Raw genomic sequence first — 18,830 nt, 5'->3', positions numbered from 1 at the left:
TCCTTTCAAACTCATCCTCTAATATTTCAAAATCAACATATGCATGTTATTAAACAAATAAGAAAAGAAAAAAAAAATCAATGGTTACAAAATTCTTTTACAATACAACAGAACCAAGGGCAAGTAAATAAAACAATACTAAAGAGAATTGTTTTATGAATTAATAACTTTCTTTTTTTATTTTCCTAAACTCTGTGTTTTTACAGATTGAATAAACTCAATTACATATAAAAAAAAAAAATCTTTATTTACACATACCCTTATTTTGCACTACATGTTATGGTACAAAAAGGTGAAAACAACATCAAACAAAAGGAAAATAGAAACGTGAATTGAATCATCAAACAAAAGAGGCAGTAACAAAATGTAAAAAGTGGAAAAAAAATCAAACAAAAGAATAGATCACAAAATAAACTGGATTTTGAGATATCTAAATTGAATCATCAAGCTTCTGTCAATATTTATATACTGTGAGGCGAGGAAGTCAGGAAGGAAGGAAGGAAGGCGAAAAGGTTGCTGCTAGAAGGGGTGAAACCGTAGAATAGAAATGTGGGAAAGAGGAAGGAACCTGAAACCATGCAACAAAAGGAAATCTGAAACCGTGCAATAAAAGGAAAACAGGGAGATTGAACTCGTGAACGTTGGGGAAGGGGAAGGATCTTGAAATGTGCAACAAAAGGAAAATTGAAATTTTGAGTAAACCATGTTTCTCAAAGGGTTCTCCAAAGTGTTTAGGTTGAAAAGGGCTTTGTACTTGGGCTTTATGGTGGAATTAAATTATAAGTGGGCTTTATGTTGGAGATAGGGCTGGGAAATATTTTATATTTGTGAGTAATTAATCAATATTTTCTTTAAAATGCATGCATGATAACTATATAACTCAAAAAAAAAAAATTTGGCTGAATTATTATATAAAACAATTGCAACATAAGCATTATAAACATATAATTTGAGAAAATCCAAGAGAGATATGCTCATTGTTACAAGAAAGCAAGGTTCTTGACGTGTTCTAATTACATAGCATTTTATATCTGTATGTCTATCTACGTCTACAAGTGTATGACGATTATGCCACATTCATTGTCAAGAACATAAATCATGATCAATGGCTACTGCAAATTAGAATGTTTATATATATATATATATATTTATATGTGCGCGTCAAAAGTGAGGTTGATGGACCAACCCTCACTTGGTCTCACAATCTATTTTTGATATGGGCTTTGGATTTCCTACTATGGGTAGTTCCTTATACAGAGACCCAATGGAACTGCCTTCCCCTCTAGATAATCTTACTCCCTCTGTGCCTATTATTACTATGCTAGCCTAGTGCACTCTCACTCTTTCTACCCCCAGTTTCTTTGTGAACCCTCCCAAAAAAAAAAAAAAAAAAAAAAAAAAAAAAACCTTCCCTCTTTAGCTCCTTATATTTATAGCCTAATAATTAGTAGAAAGTTATGATTACTCTTGTGGTTAGTGGTAAAGGAGGCTTAATGTTATTATCACTGAGTGGATGTTTAGTTGAGAGTGGGGTGTTCGGTAGAGATACTTCCCAAGGCAGTACCGGGTAACTGAGATACAACATTCCTGAGTAATCATGCTTCCGTCCGAGGTGTACTTTGCCAGGCAACTCCCAGGTTATGAACTATGAAGGACATATATTATAACAACTTGCTTAACGGGTTTTGGGCCGAGTGTAATGACATGAGGCCCGGGCCCATGGCCTTAGTAGGCTTAGAGCCTAGTTTTGGATATGAGGGTTGGGCCCATGGGCTGTATAGTAATGTTGGAGTTCAAGGCCCAAGGCCTAAATGGGTCTGGGAGTTCCATGCCGTACAATACATATATATATTGAATATTTTTTGAAAGATGCTAAAGATATTGCAAATTTTACAACATAACATTTAAAAATTGATATGATAATTAATGTGATTTGTAAATGTCAATTAATAACATAATAAATAAAAGTAATTTTTTTGGTGATACACTAATTTTAATGGTTATATTGTATAGTTTGTAATATCACAAACATCTTTATTTTACACATATCTCAACTACTCAGAAACAATTCTTTTTAATAACTCACTTTTTTTCCCCTCTACTCATTCTCTCCTACTTTTAGTATTTATCTTTCTTTATTTTTTATCTTGTTGTTATCTCCTCCACTGAGTTTTATCTCTTTAGAACATTCACATCAGTTTGTATATAATAGAAAAATGTGTAAAATATTTTACACAATTTTGCCTAAAAATGACCCATATTAATTCATGTATAATTGTGTAAATTTATAAATTTACTACAGTAACCGTGCAAATTTACATTGATACTATTTATTTTGCTTTTAGTTGTTTATTCTCTCTTTACATATCACGAGAATTAAGAAAGAGAGTGAATGGTGGTATTTGAACCAATACAGCCAAAATTCCATATAACTCTAGGTACAAATAGTATTTAAACCGGTATGAAATGAGAATTTTCCGTACCAGCCTAGGAAAAATTGACTTCATTGCTAATTTTATTAATTAACTCTCCATCTCCCTATATTGATCACTAAGACTCCTATTCTGGCTAGTAAAATAAAACATATTAAAATACTAACTTGGACCCAAAGAAAATAAAACCTAAGATACGCAGGATTTGCTAGAACATTCTAGACTCCATCAAATTACCCATGGATGGAAATTGTGGAAATTACAAATTTGTCCCTGAATATAAAAAAGCCCATACCTAATCAAATAAAAACCCAAATATAAACTATTTTTTTAATTAGTAATATAAGTCTAACCACTAAAATCACAACCTTTACTTCAATCGGACTTCACACTAGACCATATAAAATAATTCTTACATAGGTAACTTTTCAAAGTAAATAGCAAATCACTCGGCCGTGGATGCATCATCTATTCAAGACCACAAAACATATTCTCTTCTCCTATCATCAAGAAGTCCCAAAGATCCTCCCCTGCACAAGCAGAGGCAATAATAAGCATAATGGGCTAAGAAAAGAATAAGTGCATAACTAAGCACACCATAATGGTCAAAATTCAATCAAACTAAGGAATATTACCAGTGACATGAGATTAGACATATAAACACAATTATACACTACCATTTTAATTAAAAATGATCTTGTTTAACAAAATCAAAACATAGCTACTCTTTATTAAAAATAAATAGCTGTTCTACTTGTCCTCAACAAATTTACGTTATTTGTATTATTAACATATAGAAAAACAATAGTTTGAATTTTAGTACTGTGGGGTCCAATAATTTATGGGTCCGGCCCACACGCTTATGGGAAGCCCACCGGTCCTAAACTGAAGGAGGCCAGGGCCCAAGCTCGAAACTAGGAAACATAAAAAGTGGCCCGAAGACACAGCCGAGGACGGTTTCGTCCTCGGCAGGTCCAAAACCTCAGGGATAGGAATGGAACACGAGTAAGTTGGAAAGATCAGAAAATATCCTGGGGAAGTTGTCTTTAATACCCTTCCCTGACATGACACTGCCCCTAGCAGAGCCGGGATCTTAGGCTTTATGGATCATCTCCAGCAATTTTGGGATTAGACTGATGGGACAGATATCTGTCCTGGAAAGATCGACCCTACACGTGGACGAAGGACAACGAACGTAGGCTAGTATAAAAGAGAATGTTATGTGACCAAAAAGGGGATCTCCCATCTAGCTTCTGGAGAAAGACTTGATGAAAGAGAATGCCTGGATAATATACGCCGGACACCACCTAAAAACCCACCGACGGGTAACCGGAGACAGCACCATCGCTCCTCGGACATGATTCGAGGAGCCAAATCCTCCTAGATACAAGATCGAAGGGCCTGAATATCCAGCCCAAAGCTCTTTCTCATATCGGTTCACCTATAGTCCAGCCCGAAATGTCGCCCTGTGATCCAACGCTGGCCTTTCAAGCCCACTCTCTACAAATATTATTGTGAGGGACTTTCCGTATGCGAGCCCAACATCGTTGTTGGGCCGCTAAAGATTTTGTGTCCCTACAATTGGCGCCGTCTGTGGGAAAGGCTTGCGCGTTGGCACGGATGGCGCATGAGTCAGCTCTCCAGCAAGCAGAGGTTTACGAGTTTTTCCCATCTCCGGCGACGTACAATTGTTGCTCCGCCATAAGCCTCTGCTAGGGGCTACGCCTTGCACTGCCAACGGAGTGGACAGCTCTAGGGGCTTGCGGCCTCGAGCCAACTCCTCCCTCCCTGGCCTAGGGGCTGACCTTCAAAAAATAAATCAGTATAGAGAAAAGACTACTTAAAAAGAGATCTTACAAGTAATGGACAGAACCAAGGCCTTGCATGGTCCTCGGACCCAAGCCTATGGGGAAACCAAGTACAAAAAAGAGATCTTACAAGTAATGGACAGAACCAAGGCCTTGCATGGTCCTCGGACCCAAGCCTATGGGGAAACCAAGTACAAAAAAGATATCTTACAAGTAATGGACAGAACCAAGGCCTTGCATGGTCCTCGGACCCAAGCCTATGGGGAAACCAAGTACAAAAAAGATATCTTACAAGTAATAGACAGAACCAAGGCCTTGCATGGTCCTCGGACCCAAGCCTATGGGGAAACCAAGTACAAAAAAGAGATCTTATAAGTAATGGACAGAACCAAGGCCTTGCATGGTCCTCGGACCCAAGTAATGGACAGAACCAAGGCCTTGCATGGTCCTCGGACCCAAGCCTATGGGGAAACCAAGTACAAAAAAGAGATCTTACAAGTAATGGACAGAACCAAGGCCTTGCATGGTCCTCGGACCCAAGCCTATGGGGAAACCAAGTACAAAAAAGAGATCTTACAAGTAATGGACAGAACCAAGGCCTTGCATGGTCCTCGGACCCAAGCCTATGGGGAAACCAAGTACAAAAAAGAGATCTTACAAGTAATGGACAGAACCAAGGCCTTGCATGGTCCTCGGACCCAAGCCTATGGGGAAACCAGGTACAAAAAAGAAATCTTACAAGCTTTGGACAGAACCAAGGCCTTGCATGGTCCTCGGACCCAAGCCTGTGAGGAAACCAAATACGCGAATGAAAAACCAGATACACAAAAGCACGATCGGAGTACCCTACTTCCCGTTCGGTAGATTGGATGGATCGTGAGGAGGTCACCATTCTTGGGCGACATTTGCGCGTTTATCACAAGAGTAGACAACTGCTACCCCGGTCAGTTTCCTAAGTTTGATTTATTACAAATTATCGATATAATGCCTGATAGTGCTGATAGATGAGAGTTGGTTAGATTATGCTTCAAAGTAGCTTTGTTACAAATATTCTCAAAGCAACACATACATAGAGCACATTCGTTCACAGAGTTGTACTACCCAGTAGATCAACGCTTAAAACATGTAAATCAATTTCCATTTTTATTACAACGAAGAAATAGTACAGTGTACAATGAAAAGCTGGAATCAGCCTACGTCAAAGCTTACTACATAAGCAAGAAAAAGAAAAATACAAGAAAGCTGGAGAAAGCCGAGGAGGTATGTCGGAGGAAAGGTTGGCTACAGCTCCAAGACCTTATTCTTCCCCCATGCTTTCATATGCCCACAACTCAAACAACAAAAGAGACCCAACTTGAACCTGACACCGTTGAAGGAAAGGTGCAAGGAGTGGGAAGTTGAGGGGCTTTCTCTAAACACACGTCTGCCGCAAAGCAGAGGTGCCGATGGTGGAAAATCTTTCTTTTGACATACCAAAGTGCTGGCATGAACAGAGCCTGCTTCGGATTTTGACTAAAAGAGGGAGAGACGCCGTTCCCCCTCGGTGGAGCTGGAGTACTCTCCTGAACTTGTGCTTCTTGTGCCCATACCTTACTGTTATAAGCCTCATGAGGACACGGCGCTTCTGCGGCGGAGAAAGTTCTTTCTTCCCAACCCTCGCTTTCAACATGTTATGCCAAGAAATGAGAGCTCCGGATATGGGAAGCGTGATGTGAGAGAAAAATAAAAGGATGGGTGTATATATAAAGCAACCCTCTCTCCCTCCTGTTTATTTGAAAAGACAAGATAATGGCAGTCAACTCACGCAGCGTCCCAAGGAGCACTACAGACAAAGTAGTCTTGGCTCAACTTCCAACATCAACTGCAGCCAAGAGACTCAAGGAGCCTCGTAAAGCCGCGCCTCGATCCTTGGGGCGTCAGAGAAGTACTGCGCGGCCAGAGGTTGCAGAAATATCTCTTAATCCGCGGATTCATTGAATTCGCGGCCCAAGCCCGCTTTGCGTGAAGGCCCAGGGACACCCTGTTTGGCACCTCGGGAAATGCTCAATGAAAGGGAAAGTCTGAACTCAAAGTCTTGGACAGAACCTAAGGCTTGCATGGTCCTCGGACTCAAGCTAAAAGGGAAAACCAAGTACTGGTGCAGACATTGGTCTTGGACAGAACCTAAGGCTTGCATAGTCCTCGGACTCAAGCTAAAAGGGAAAACCAAGTACTGGTGCAGACATTGGTCTTGGACAGAACCTAAGGCTTGCATGGTCCTCAGACTCAAGCTAAAAGGGAAAACCAAGTACTGGTGCAGACATTGGTCTCGGACAGAACCTAAGGCTTGCATGGTCCTCGGACTCAAGCTAAAAGGGAAAACCAAGTACCGATAAAGACACAAGTATCGGACTCAAGCCTAAGGGAAAAATCAAGTACATGAGGTAAAACGCATAAGTCCTGAACAAAACTCAGGTTTTGCAAAGTCCTCGGACTCAGGCTTCTTGGGAAATCAACTGCCCGAATGAAGAAATTTCTCGGCTTAAACACTGGAAAAGGATAAGGCTCGCGCATCATGGAGATGGCAGAATAACCTAATGATCGTCAACCTAAGGAGGCCATTCATCCGGTGGGTAGCATGTCCTCGGATAACTACTTCTTACACCTTATCGAGCATTTAACACCCATCACGGCTAATTTTAAGATAAGTCTCATTCCTCACTGGTCGGATTGTTATGTTGAATTGTAATGTTGTTAAAGTTATCGTGGCATCTTTTTATCAACGATTACTTTGGCCTTAGTTATTATTGATTCAAATGCTATACTATTATGCCGAGCAGCGCTTTCACATTTGTTAGAATATATAAACAAGACATACGAAATAGAGTAACACTAACTTTTATTGATATTAAAAATTGTTACAACGTACAAGGAAGGGCTTAAACAAGCCTATACAAAAAATGAACTGCTAAAACAGTAACGACATCCGTAATACAAATAAGTAAACCATCAGGTGTCTTCTGAACTCGCCTTCAAAGTCTCTCTGAAATCTATGCCTCAGTGCTGCTCATATCAGGAGAAGAACCTTATACAAAAATAATGAAGGAGAAGGAAGAAGAATTGGAACACATGGAAGCACTTCAGCAAGCTCTTGTCACTGAAGAATGCAAGGGAAAAAGAAGATGGAGGACATGAGCGGGAAGGAGGAGAAGAAGAGGGAAGCAATGAAAAGAAAGTAAAAGGAGCAAAAGAGGGAGAAGGGGAGCCTTATTAGGTATGCTCATGAGAGAGCAGATGGAGATGACAAGGGAGGTTTTCGACTCAGTCCCACCAGAAATGGGGTGTGATGAGTCCCTGCTTCGGATTTTGGCTAAAAGAATGGGGAGGCAAATCTTAAGCCTCCGCCATCCTTGCCCCGACCGAGCCATCTCGAGTTTTGTTAGGACAGGGCGTTTTTGGGAAAGAAAGGATTTGTTCATGGTGGATTACTATAAGAGAGGTATTATTGAATAGGGAGTAACCGGATGGAGGAAGTGGATTCTGGGAAGAACGTGAGGGATTCGGATATGAAGAAGTCACCCTCTGTCTCCTCTCTTTATATAGGGGACGGAGAAGAGGGCATGTAACGCACTCAGATCCCCAGGGAAATCCAGAGTATAACGCGCCGCTTCGTTCTCCTACACCATCAGTAACCGTTGTATCTGGGAGGTCTCGTAAATGGGAAGATATTAAAGACACGCTGCAGACAACCACGCGGCATAACGGCAACGTACGCAAATCCAGGAAAAACGGCTCGTAGACCGGTACGTTCCTTGGGGAGGGGAAGAGTCGCCAGTTTTGATCAAGATCCGAAGAAAATGAACGGCAATAAGGGCTTGACATCATCAAAATCCACCTGTCCTACCATGGCGTTGGACAGCAGGATTTTGAGGGGCTAATGTGGGGTCCAATAATTTATGGGTCCGGCCCACACGCTTATGGGAAGCCCACCGGTCCTAAACTGAAGGAGGCCAAGGCCCAAGCTCGAAACTAGGAAACATAAAAAGTGGCCCGAAGACACAGCCGAGGACGGTTTCGTCCTCGGCAGGTCCAAAACCTCAGGGATAGGAATGGAACACGAGTAAGTTGGAAAGATCAGAAAATATCCTGGGGAAGTTGTCTTTAATACCCTTCCCTGACATGACACTGCCCCTAGCAGAGCCGGGATCTTAGGCTTTATGGATCATCTCCAGCAATTTTGGGATTAGACTGATGGGACAGATATCTGTCCTGGAAAGATCGACCCTACACGTGGACGAAGGACAACGAACGTAGGCTAGTATAAAAGAGAATGTTATGTGACCAAAAAGGGGATCTCCCATCTAGCTTCTGGAGAAAGACTTGATGAAAGAGAATGCCTGGATAATATACGCCGGACACCACCTAAAAACCCACCGACGGGTAACCGGAGACAGCACCATCGCTCCTCGGACATGATCCGAGGAGCCAAATCCTCCTAGATACAAGATCGAAGGGCCTGAATATCCAGCCCAAAGCTCTTTCTCATATCGGTTCACCTATAGTCCAGCCCGAAATGTCGCCCTGTGATCCAACGCTGGCCTTTCAAGCCCACTCTCTACAAATATTATTGTGAGGGACTTTCCGTATGCGAGCCCAACATCGTTGTTGGGCCGCTAAAGATTTTGTGTCCCTACAAGTACCATTAAACTACCTACATTGGACAACAAGCTAGGAGCCTAAAACTTGCCCTTGAAGATGGCCTTTTGGCAGCCTAAGCACGGGAAACAGAGTTTGGTTAGAAATTAATGCATTTTTTTGAAAATCAGGGTGACAGTACTTCTCCCTCAAGCACACTTTCCTAATTCAAATTCAACCACCCATCATCCTAGAGATAAGCATTGACAAGATATCAGGTATTTCGCGCAAATCATACCTCAACACAATTTTTTATCTCAAAACTCGAACCATGTCCTATGCCCTTCAAGGCTCATAACAACTATAAACTAGATAACAAAAGTTTCCAAGTTAAACTCATATCATTGTTCCATGGGATTACCATTTTAATTAGCAAGACAATTGTACACAAGGAAACAATTAACAGTCTAATCTTTCAGCAAACTATAAAAATATATAAGCATATTGATGCGCAAGGACCATACTTGCCAATAATCCTTTCTACCCAAAAGTTTTTAGTATTTAATTGTATTTTTTACACAAAAAAGAAGGTGGAGACATAAAGCAAAATTCATAGTATGAAAAATAAGAAAACTTAAGAATAAAACACAAAAGTGATGGAGATCCCATAAAAAATAATGATAAAAGCTTAAAAGTTCCAAAAAATGCTCTACTTATCGAAAAGAAAAAGGTTCCAACAAATGCTCTAAGTCCAAATTTCGTTTGACTACTCCTTAATACCACACATGAACAAATTTAAGCATAATAGCTGGTCATCAAATCGAATCAACACCAAACCTAAGGCACCATATCAAACACACTAGGGGAAAATCATTTTAAAGTTCTATTTCAGACACAAGTGGCACATATGAATTTTTTTTTTTTTTTTTTAAGTAATAAGTTTTATTGATATCAAATATGAAATATCCTAGTAGACAGGTAGGTCAACAATTCAAGTACAAAAATTATAAGAATCAAGGAAATCAAGAAAAGAAAAGAATGATTGGTTTTGCATAGCAACCAACCAATCCAATAAAGTTCTAAAGAAAAATAACTTAAAGTCTGGTATGGATAATTCATTATCTCCAAAACACCTATTATTTCTCTCCCTCCAAAGACATCACATTAAGCAATGGAAAACAATTAACTAAATATGACCATTTTGATAATGACCAAACTTGCCTTGCCAACAAGCTAGAAGCCCCACAACAAATTGTGGCATAGCCCAACTTTCTCTAAATAAACCCAACACCATAGATCACAAATCAATAGCAACCGGACAATGCAGAAAGAGATGGTCAACCGATTCGCCATTACACTTGCACATGTAGCACCAATCTAGGATCCAAACCTTCCTTTTTCATAAATTATCAACCATCAAGCATTTTCCTAAAGCAGCAGTCCAAACAAAGAAAACCATTCGAGAAGAAATCTTCTGTTTCCAAATACTTTTTCAAGGAAAACAGTAGTCATTAGAGCCCACTAAAATACTCTAATAATCCTTAACCATGAACCCTTTGTCTATATCAAGTTTCCAACACATCTTATCCTTACCAAACCCCCTTACTGAAGAACCATAAATGGTATCCATGAAACCTGACATAGCCTCTAATTCCCGAGTACGCACACCCCTAAAGAAACTTACATCCCAAAAGAGGACTCCATTAGTGGACTTCATAAGCTCAACCATACTAGCCTCTTTATCTCGGCAAAATCTAAACAATTCAGGATAGTTTACTGCAAGAGATGTCTCACCACACCAATGGTCTTTCCAAAACTTCACCCTAGATCCATCACCAATATCATACATAATGTAGTAGGAAAAAGTAGGCCATCTCCGTCTAATATTTTTCCACAAACCAAAACCATATGGACCATTAACAGAACTAGTACACCAGCCACCCCATACACAACCATATTTCACCTCTATCACTTTGTCTCCATTAGTGGCACATATGAATATGTTTGAGCAACCAAAACACAAGCTTAGGTAGACCAACATTCGTGTCCAAACCAACCCAAAAAACTAACTAAAAAAAATAAAAATAAAAAGATTCTTCAAATTTCATAAACAAAGTACACATTGATACAAAAAGATTTCAAATACTTAACATTTAGAGAAGTCTTGAGGAAAAAAAAAAAAAAGAGGTACAACTATTTGTTGTCAAAAGGTGAAAAGCACTACTCTGTATACAAATGAAATGGATATATATTCAAAAAGATAAATGATGGCTCCTAAAGAGGCTAGATTTTTTTTTTTTTTTTTTAATTTAATAATTGGGAGAGAAGGGATTAAAGCCATGGATTTTCTCCTTTGAAAATGCTAGGAGGTGTCAACCAATTGAATTATAAGACTTTTGGCTCATCAACCAGTTGAGTTACAAGACTTTTGGCTCTCTTAAAGAGGCTGCTTGAAGAAAGAAATCCTCAACCATAAAAAATTCAAAATGAAAAATTCTGAAATAATTGTGACATTTCATTTTGAATAACAATAGTAGTTTTAGGTTGATGTCTTCTATTTACCTAGTTTTTCTTTTTATTGTTTCCACTGGTACTGGCCTTTTGCTTCTAGTTTGTACAGTTGTGTAGCAGAAAATCCTAAATCATAAACAGGGGAGAAAGAGAAAGAAAAGAAAAACAATGGAAGGAAATCTAGTCAACAAAACAATACATCTAAGCATAACTACTTTATTGGGAGAATTAATTATTGTTTTGGTGCAGGGTTTTGAATGAATTTGAAACTGAAGGTTAAAGAATTATTCATTGTTTAAAGTTGTACTAAAAACAATTCAAACCAATTTCCTAAAATCTCTACGATTCTCATTCACAAGCTGGACGCCTTTGTTCTGTGACTTATGCCATCCCTTAAATTGTTTGAAGAAAGGCCTATGCCAAAGGTCCCATCACCAAATCTCATCAAGAAGGGGGCTTGGGTTTGGACATGAACAGTAAATTCAACAATATAATTATATGAAAATTCCTGTGCATAGCAGATTTTGCAACAAGTAAGGAATTTTTAGAATCGAGCATTTTGTATTCACATGTAATGTATGATCAATGTCAAGTATATGTAAAGAAATAAATGAAAAACCATAAAAAGAATAAGTATGAAATGCATCTTACTGATTTTCTTCAATATGTAACTGCACCGTTGGCGGTTTTGTCAAGCAAAACTAGACTCTCAACATAATAACCAACAAAAGTAAAACTAAATCCAATAATCCTAAGATCCTTAATCTTTTGGCTCTCTGGATTCCACGAGACAAGCCTTCCTCCAAACATTTGCAGTACAACCTCACCATTCCTCCGAAAACCTACTGCCCTTTCTATGGGTGATGTTCGATTTTGATGAACTTTCATCCATGATGAGGCAAGACCATACTCTTTCATCACCCATATATTGAAAGTACAATCATAAGAACAATCATAAGAACCTATTTGAAACATAGCAATGGAATTTCCATATACAGAAACAGACGTACAACTCTCCGGCAGCAGTATTTCGCGGAAGACCTCATCCCCCAAATCAAGCACCAAAACAAAATGTACTCTATTTTTTCCATCATTAGTGGTAGTAATCCTTGAAGCAAGCCAATGCAGCGCCCCATTGACAAATGCTTGTTTCTGACGACCATATACAACACATACAGGAGCACTAAGCATTTTCCATTGACCAGTGGAGAGCGAGTAAAGCTCGACCACGGGGGGTTGAGGATTTTGAAAGACAGAACCATCCTCCGTTAACTTTAAGCTCACAGCCCTCACCACTTTATAATCATTAGTTTTGGAATCATATCCAAACCCAAGAGACGGTTCGAAATAATTGTGTAAAGTGACATTGGGTGAAGGAAGTTCCACGAACTTTCTAACAGAAGGGTTCAGCAGAAAGAATCTATTAATGTCATGAGTGTTGGAAAGGCAGAGCAGGCCATTACAAGTACCGACCAAATATAATAATCCATTAGAGAAACGCAAGGCAGGATGACAATCAAATCTAGTGTGTTTACTGAGATAAGGATCATCTTCGTTATGCAATGCGCAATATAGTTCATTATGGTGGGGACCGATGAGGAGGAGGTTTTGGTTGTTGGTGATGGTGGTGGTGTAGGAGTGGTGGAGATGGTTGGAAATAAAAGTGGGGTTTTGGATTAGGGATTTCCAAGTTTTTGAGACAGAGGTACAGATAATTATGGATTTGATAGGTAGACGTAGGAAAATATCGGTTACAATCTCATCAGGTAAATATTCCCATGGAGATCCAAGTATTAAGTTGTTGTCTGACATTTTTGGCGCTTCAGTTTTACAGAGAAAGAGAAAGAAAATTAAGAGGCTATGGTTTAGGGTTTAGCGGACTCAAGGTAAATTAAGGGTTCGGCTGTTCCTAAAAAAACAATTAGGGTTCGGCTTCCCTCCTTTTCTTTTAATTAAAAAAACTGCCGTCATCCACTACCCACCCACGCCACATAATTTTTTAAAGCCCAGCTGAGCTGAATTCAGCTTTAAAGCCCGAAAATAATAATAATAAAAAGAAGAAGTTATCTAAACAGACCATAGGTGTTGTGTTTTAAGTGGTGGATCTGGGTTGGAGGAGAGCGTGTGGTGAGTTGGGTTTAAATTTGGTTGGCCCTGGGCTTGGTTCTGAGTTTGTTTGTGGGCGAGGTTGAAATTGTTTAAAATGTGGGCCGGCTGAGCCTATGGGTTTAGAGTTATATGGATTTGGATCTCGGCTAAAGCAGTGGCGACGCCACATTGAGACAAGGGTGTTCCTAGGAACACTCTAACCTTAAAAAAAAAAAAATTATATATAAAAATTTAAAATTTTTTTATTTGTTTACTCTTAAAAAAAAAAAATAGGAACACTCTCGAGAAAAATCAGGAACACCCTCAAAATTTTTATGCCAAACAAATTTTGAACTAAAAAAAATTGTAATAGAGAATCTAAAAAAAAAAAAAAATTGTAACAAAGCAAACCCCAAAAAAAAGGTCCAACATCAATCCTAAACAAAATCAACCGTAACCAGATTTTTAAATCAAAATAATCTATATATATATATAAAACCGAAGCCTTTGCTGGCACCACAATTTTCCACGTCAGCACATTATTTAAAAAATAATAAATAAATAAAAATTATAACTCCTCAAAACCCTAGCAACCTTACCCCTCTCTCAAGTTAAGAAATATAAAGTCACGGTTTCTGCAAACTCTCTCTCTCTCCAGACGTAAGAAGCCCTAAAGCATTCAAGATCTACAAAACCCTAGCAACCTTACCCCTCTCTCAAGTTAAGAAATATAAAGTCACGGTTTCTGCAAACTCTCTCTCTCCAGACGTAGGAAGCCCTAAAGCATTCAAGATCTACAATGCACGGTATAGATTTTAGCTTATAAAATTCAGCTTTTGTAAGGTTAGTTTTGTTTATATATTAATTAATACATAGTACTTTGTTCACCATTGAATACTCATCTATATATATATATATAACCGAAACCTTTGCTGGCACCACAATTTTCCACCAAAATTCTAACTGCGCTATCATAAAATATTATTATTAGTATGAATTTTATGGAGTTGCGGTGTTCAAGAATTAAACCAAAATTCTTTTAAATTATCTATAATATTTTGTCCTCTGAAAATTTTATCTCTTTGATTTTATTATATTGTGTTTCTTAAACTATAGAGAGATTTTCTTTGGTTTCTGCAAACTCTCTCTCTCTCCAGATGTAGGAAGCCCTAAACGCACGGTATAGCATTCAAGATCTACAACTCACGGTATAGATTTTAGCTTATAAAGTTCAGCTTTTGTAAGGTTTAGTTTGTTTATATATTTAGTCCTTACGTTTAGGTTTAGGTTTAGGTTTTAAGAGATTTATATATTACTACTATGTGGCTAAATTTCTCATGACATCAGTTTTATGTTTTTAACCAAATACATCAGGAAAGCAAGAGAAGGCGCATAAATATTTAGTCCTTACGTTTAGGTTTAGGTTTAGGTTTAGGTTTTAAGAGATTTATATATTACTACTATGTGGCTAAATTTCTCGTGACATCAATTTTATGTTTTTTTTTTTTTAATTTGTTTTATGTAAGGTTAGTTTGTTTACATCAGTTCTTTATCTCAAAGATAAGGCTTTTATTTCCACCGCAAGAACTATTTAGGTATGTGTGGGGCCTGAAATTTGGAATCCCGGCCCACTTCACATTAAGGGCCCAAAGCCCAAGCCGAGGAGCCCTACTGCAGAGGAGGTATGATGAGAACCCCTTAATGGCCCAAGAATGTAGCCGAGGACAACCTCACGCTCAACGCCTCACAAAATGCCTGAAGAAAATGACAAACTCAGTACAAGAGCAGTACAAGCGAGAAAGCTGTCAACACCATAACGTGGAGCCCAGCACCTGACAAGTCCATACCCCATACCATGCTATCCAGCTTTTCCCAACCACTCTGACGTGAGGATTGATAGGACGAGTAATTGCCCCAAACAAGGAGAAACTGACACGTATATGAAGAAGGGGAATTGAATACTAGTATAAAAGGGAAAAGAGAGCTAAAAAAAAGGGGGGGGGGGCCCGGAAAAAGGAGGAAGAATGGTAAGAAGATACTGCTCCTCGGATTAATTCCGAGGAGTCAGACCTTTCCAACCACATCCATGTAAGGCTTAGCTATACAGGCCAAATCCACCTTCGTATGGGCTTCCATGAAGATCCTGGCTAAACCGTTGCTTGACAACCAAGGTCCAGCCTTTCTATCCCACTCTCTACAAATCATATTGTTCGGGCCCTTTACATACGAGCCCAATGTCATCCCCGGGCCGTTAAAAATTGTGTCCCTACAATTGGTGCCGTCTGTGGGAAGGCTTGCGCGTTGGCGTAGTTAGAGGTGGAGTCAACTCTCTAGCAAGCAGAGGTTCGCGGGGTTTCCTCCATCTCCGGCGGCATGCGTTTGTTGCTCCGACATAAACTTCTGCTAGGGGCTACGCCTTGCAGTGCCAATGGCGCGGGTAGCTCTAGGGGCTTCTGGCCTCAAGCCAGCTCTCCCCGCCCTGGTCTAGGGGCTTACGTTCGAAAAATAAATAAACTCAAAAGAAAAATTACAAGTTTTGGACAGAACCAAGGACTTGCATGGTCCTCGGACTCAAGCCTATGGGGAAACCAAGTACTCAAAAGAAAAATTACAAGTTTTGGACAGAACCAAGGCCTTGCATGATCCTCGGACTCAAGCCTATGGGGAAACCAAGTACTCAAAAGAAAAATTACAAGTTTTGGATAGAACCAAGGCCTTGCACGGTCCTCGGACTCAAGCCTATGGAGAAACCAACTACTTAAAAGAAAAACTACGTTACATGGACCTTAGAATCTATCCGAGGAGAACTCCCCATTAACAGTTGGGTTAATCCCTAAACTGCATGGATTCCCCAGTCTACTTTCGGATCCTCAGTACCAAAGGGATTGATGCAATATAGAGCAATATGTTACCAAAAACACAATCGAAGTCCCTCACTGCTCGACTACCCTCTCAGATGAATTATTTAGAGTTTATCGTTCTCGGACATTTGTCTTGCATGCATCGCACAGCGCTCGGCCGTTATCTCTGTTAGTTCCAAGAGTTTAATTTATTGAGCATTACCATTGTTATGCTTGATAATGTCAGTAAGTTCAAACTAGTAGGAATTTGTTTTAAGGTTTTTTCCTGCTCTAAGTATCATTAAAGGAAAGTGTATATTTAATATTCATGCACAAAGTAGTTGTTGCAGAAAAGAAAAGTATTTGAGATTAAGCGAATTCATTTCTTATTAAGACAAAAGAACAGTACAGTGTACAATGAAGGAGCTTAAATAAGCTCATAATTAAAACTAACTACACAAGCGAAAAGTAAAGATACAAAGGAATGAAGGAAAATCCAAAGAAGAGGTGCAGAGAAGAGCCGCGCTGCCGCTTCAAAATTTCGTCTAAGGAAGCCATTCCTCAATACTTTTACATGCCCATAACTCAGGCAGCCAAAGAATCCAACGTGGGGCCTGCACCGTTGAAGAAAAGGTGCAGAGAGCCCGGCTTCGGGCTAGCGCAACTGAAGAAAAGGTGCAGGGAACCCAACTTGAGGCCCGCACCGTTGAAGAAAAGGTGCCGGGAACCGGAAGTTGAGGAGCCTCCACAAAAATTTGCCTGCGACAAGGCAGACGGCGCTGATGGCGGAAATTCTTTCTTCTGACACACCAAAAATCTGATGTGACCAGAACCTGCTTCAGATTTTGACTGAAAGAGGTGGGGGTACCGTTCCCACCTTATCCAAGCGGGAGGTCACCTTAAATCTGTGCCTCCCCTGCCCAGACCATACCACCTTAAGCCTTGGAGGGGTCCGGTGCCTCTGTGGCAGGTAAGGTTCCTCCACCTCCACCCAAGCCTCAAACATATTGCACTAAGGGAAGACGACATTGGATGTGGGAACTGGTTATGGATGAAAGGTTATAATTTTGAAGAGAGCAGAAGGGTTTATATGCCAGGAGAACAAGCACCTATCCTGCTTATATAAAGGGTAAGGTGGTGTCATTTAATTTGAGCAGATTCCCAAGAAACGCTGCAGACAAGGCAGCTCTGGCACAATTTCCAACGCCATCCGCCACCGCAAGATTTAAAGGTCCTCGTGAAGGCGCGCCTCGAATACTGAAACGACAAAGGACACTGCGCGGATGAAGAATAAAGTAATGCCTCTTAATTCGGCACATCTCCCATGCAAATGGAAGAACACAAGCAGCGGTAAGGTACGGAACTTGACCAAGTCACGAGGTGGGCTCAACATCACCAAAACCCTCCTCCCCAACTAAAAAGTCGGGAAGCAGGATTTTGAAGGGCTATTGTGGGGCCTGAAATTTGGAATGCCGGCCCACTTCACATTAAGGGCCCAAAACCCAAGCCGAGGAGCCCTACTGCCGAGGAGGTATGATGAGAACCCCTTAATGGCCCAAGAATGTAGCCGAGGACAACCTCACGCTCAACGCCTCACAAAATGCCTGAAGAAAAGGACAAACTCAGTACAAGAGCAGTACAAGCGAGAAAGCTGTCAACACCATAACGTGGAGCCCAGCACCTGACAAGTCCATACCCCATACCATGCTATCCATTTTTTCCCAACCACTCTGACGTGAGGATTGATAGGACGAGTAATTGCCCCAAACAAGGAGAAATTGACACGTATATGAAGAAGGGGAATTGAATACTAGTATAAAAGGGAAAAGAGAGCTAAAAAAAGGGGGGGGGGGGGGGGCCGGAAAAAGGAGGAGAAAAAGGAGGAAGAATGGTGAGAAGATATTGCTCCTCGAATTAATTCCGAGGAGTCAGACCTTTCCAACCACATCCATGTAAAGCTTAGCTATACAGGCCAAATCCACCTTCGTATGGGCTTCCATGAAGATCCTGGCTAAACCGTTGCTCGACGACCAAGGTCCAGCCTTTCTATCCCACTCTCTACAAATCATATTGTTCGGGCCCTTTACATACGAGCCCAATGTCATCCCCGAGCCGTTAAAAATCGTGTCCCTACAGTATGTATCCCTTACAAACACATATGAACTTAAATTGTCTTTTAATATATGCATGCTTTATTATTTTCTAATAGTTTTCCCGTGCATCACACGGGTTAACGACTAGTTATTAACTAAATACCCAACCCAAACGTATTATCACAAAAAAAAAAAACAACCAAAACCCAATACGAATCCGCGTCCACCAATTCATCAATCACCAAATGGTAAAGCTAAAACAAAACCTAAAATCAGAAACCTTACCTAACCTAAAGAAAAAAACCACATCAACGACAACGCCTTATACCTCCGCCTAAAACCTCATCACTGAGCACAACCCGTTTTGGGAGAAAAAGAGAGGCAGAGATTGGAGAGGCCAAAGCTGAGCACGCAAAACGCAGCACCGACTAGGGGTAAACGGCG

The 18,830-nt window shown here is 40.1% G+C and overlaps 2 protein-coding genes across 2 annotated transcripts in view; one reads left to right on the top strand and one right to left on the bottom strand.

Moving 5' to 3' along the window:
• LOC126714776 (probable protein arginine N-methyltransferase 6) overlaps positions 1 to 18,830 on the top strand; it is a 105,903-nt gene that overhangs the window by 65,608 nt on the left and 21,465 nt on the right. The window lies entirely within an intron of this gene.
• On the bottom strand, positions 2,712 to 13,340 carry LOC126714800 (F-box protein CPR1-like). The gene is made up of 2 exons (XM_050415148.1): positions 12,017 to 13,340; positions 2,712 to 2,962 (listed from the first exon to the last, which is right to left on the bottom strand). Exon 1 carries the CDS (start codon positions 13,175 to 13,177, stop codon positions 12,026 to 12,028), a length of 1,152 nt encoding a protein of 383 aa, XP_050271105.1. The 5' UTR covers positions 13,178 to 13,340; the 3' UTR covers positions 2,712 to 2,962; positions 12,017 to 12,025.

The sequence above is a fragment of the Quercus robur genome, chromosome 1 (assembly GCF_932294415.1).
Source record: "Quercus robur chromosome 1, dhQueRobu3.1, whole genome shotgun sequence".
In the NCBI taxonomy this organism is placed as follows: Eukaryota; Viridiplantae; Streptophyta; class Magnoliopsida; order Fagales; family Fagaceae; genus Quercus; species Quercus robur.
Note: the sequence above shows the minus strand (reverse complement) of the source record. Positions and strands in the feature narration are given on the sequence as shown.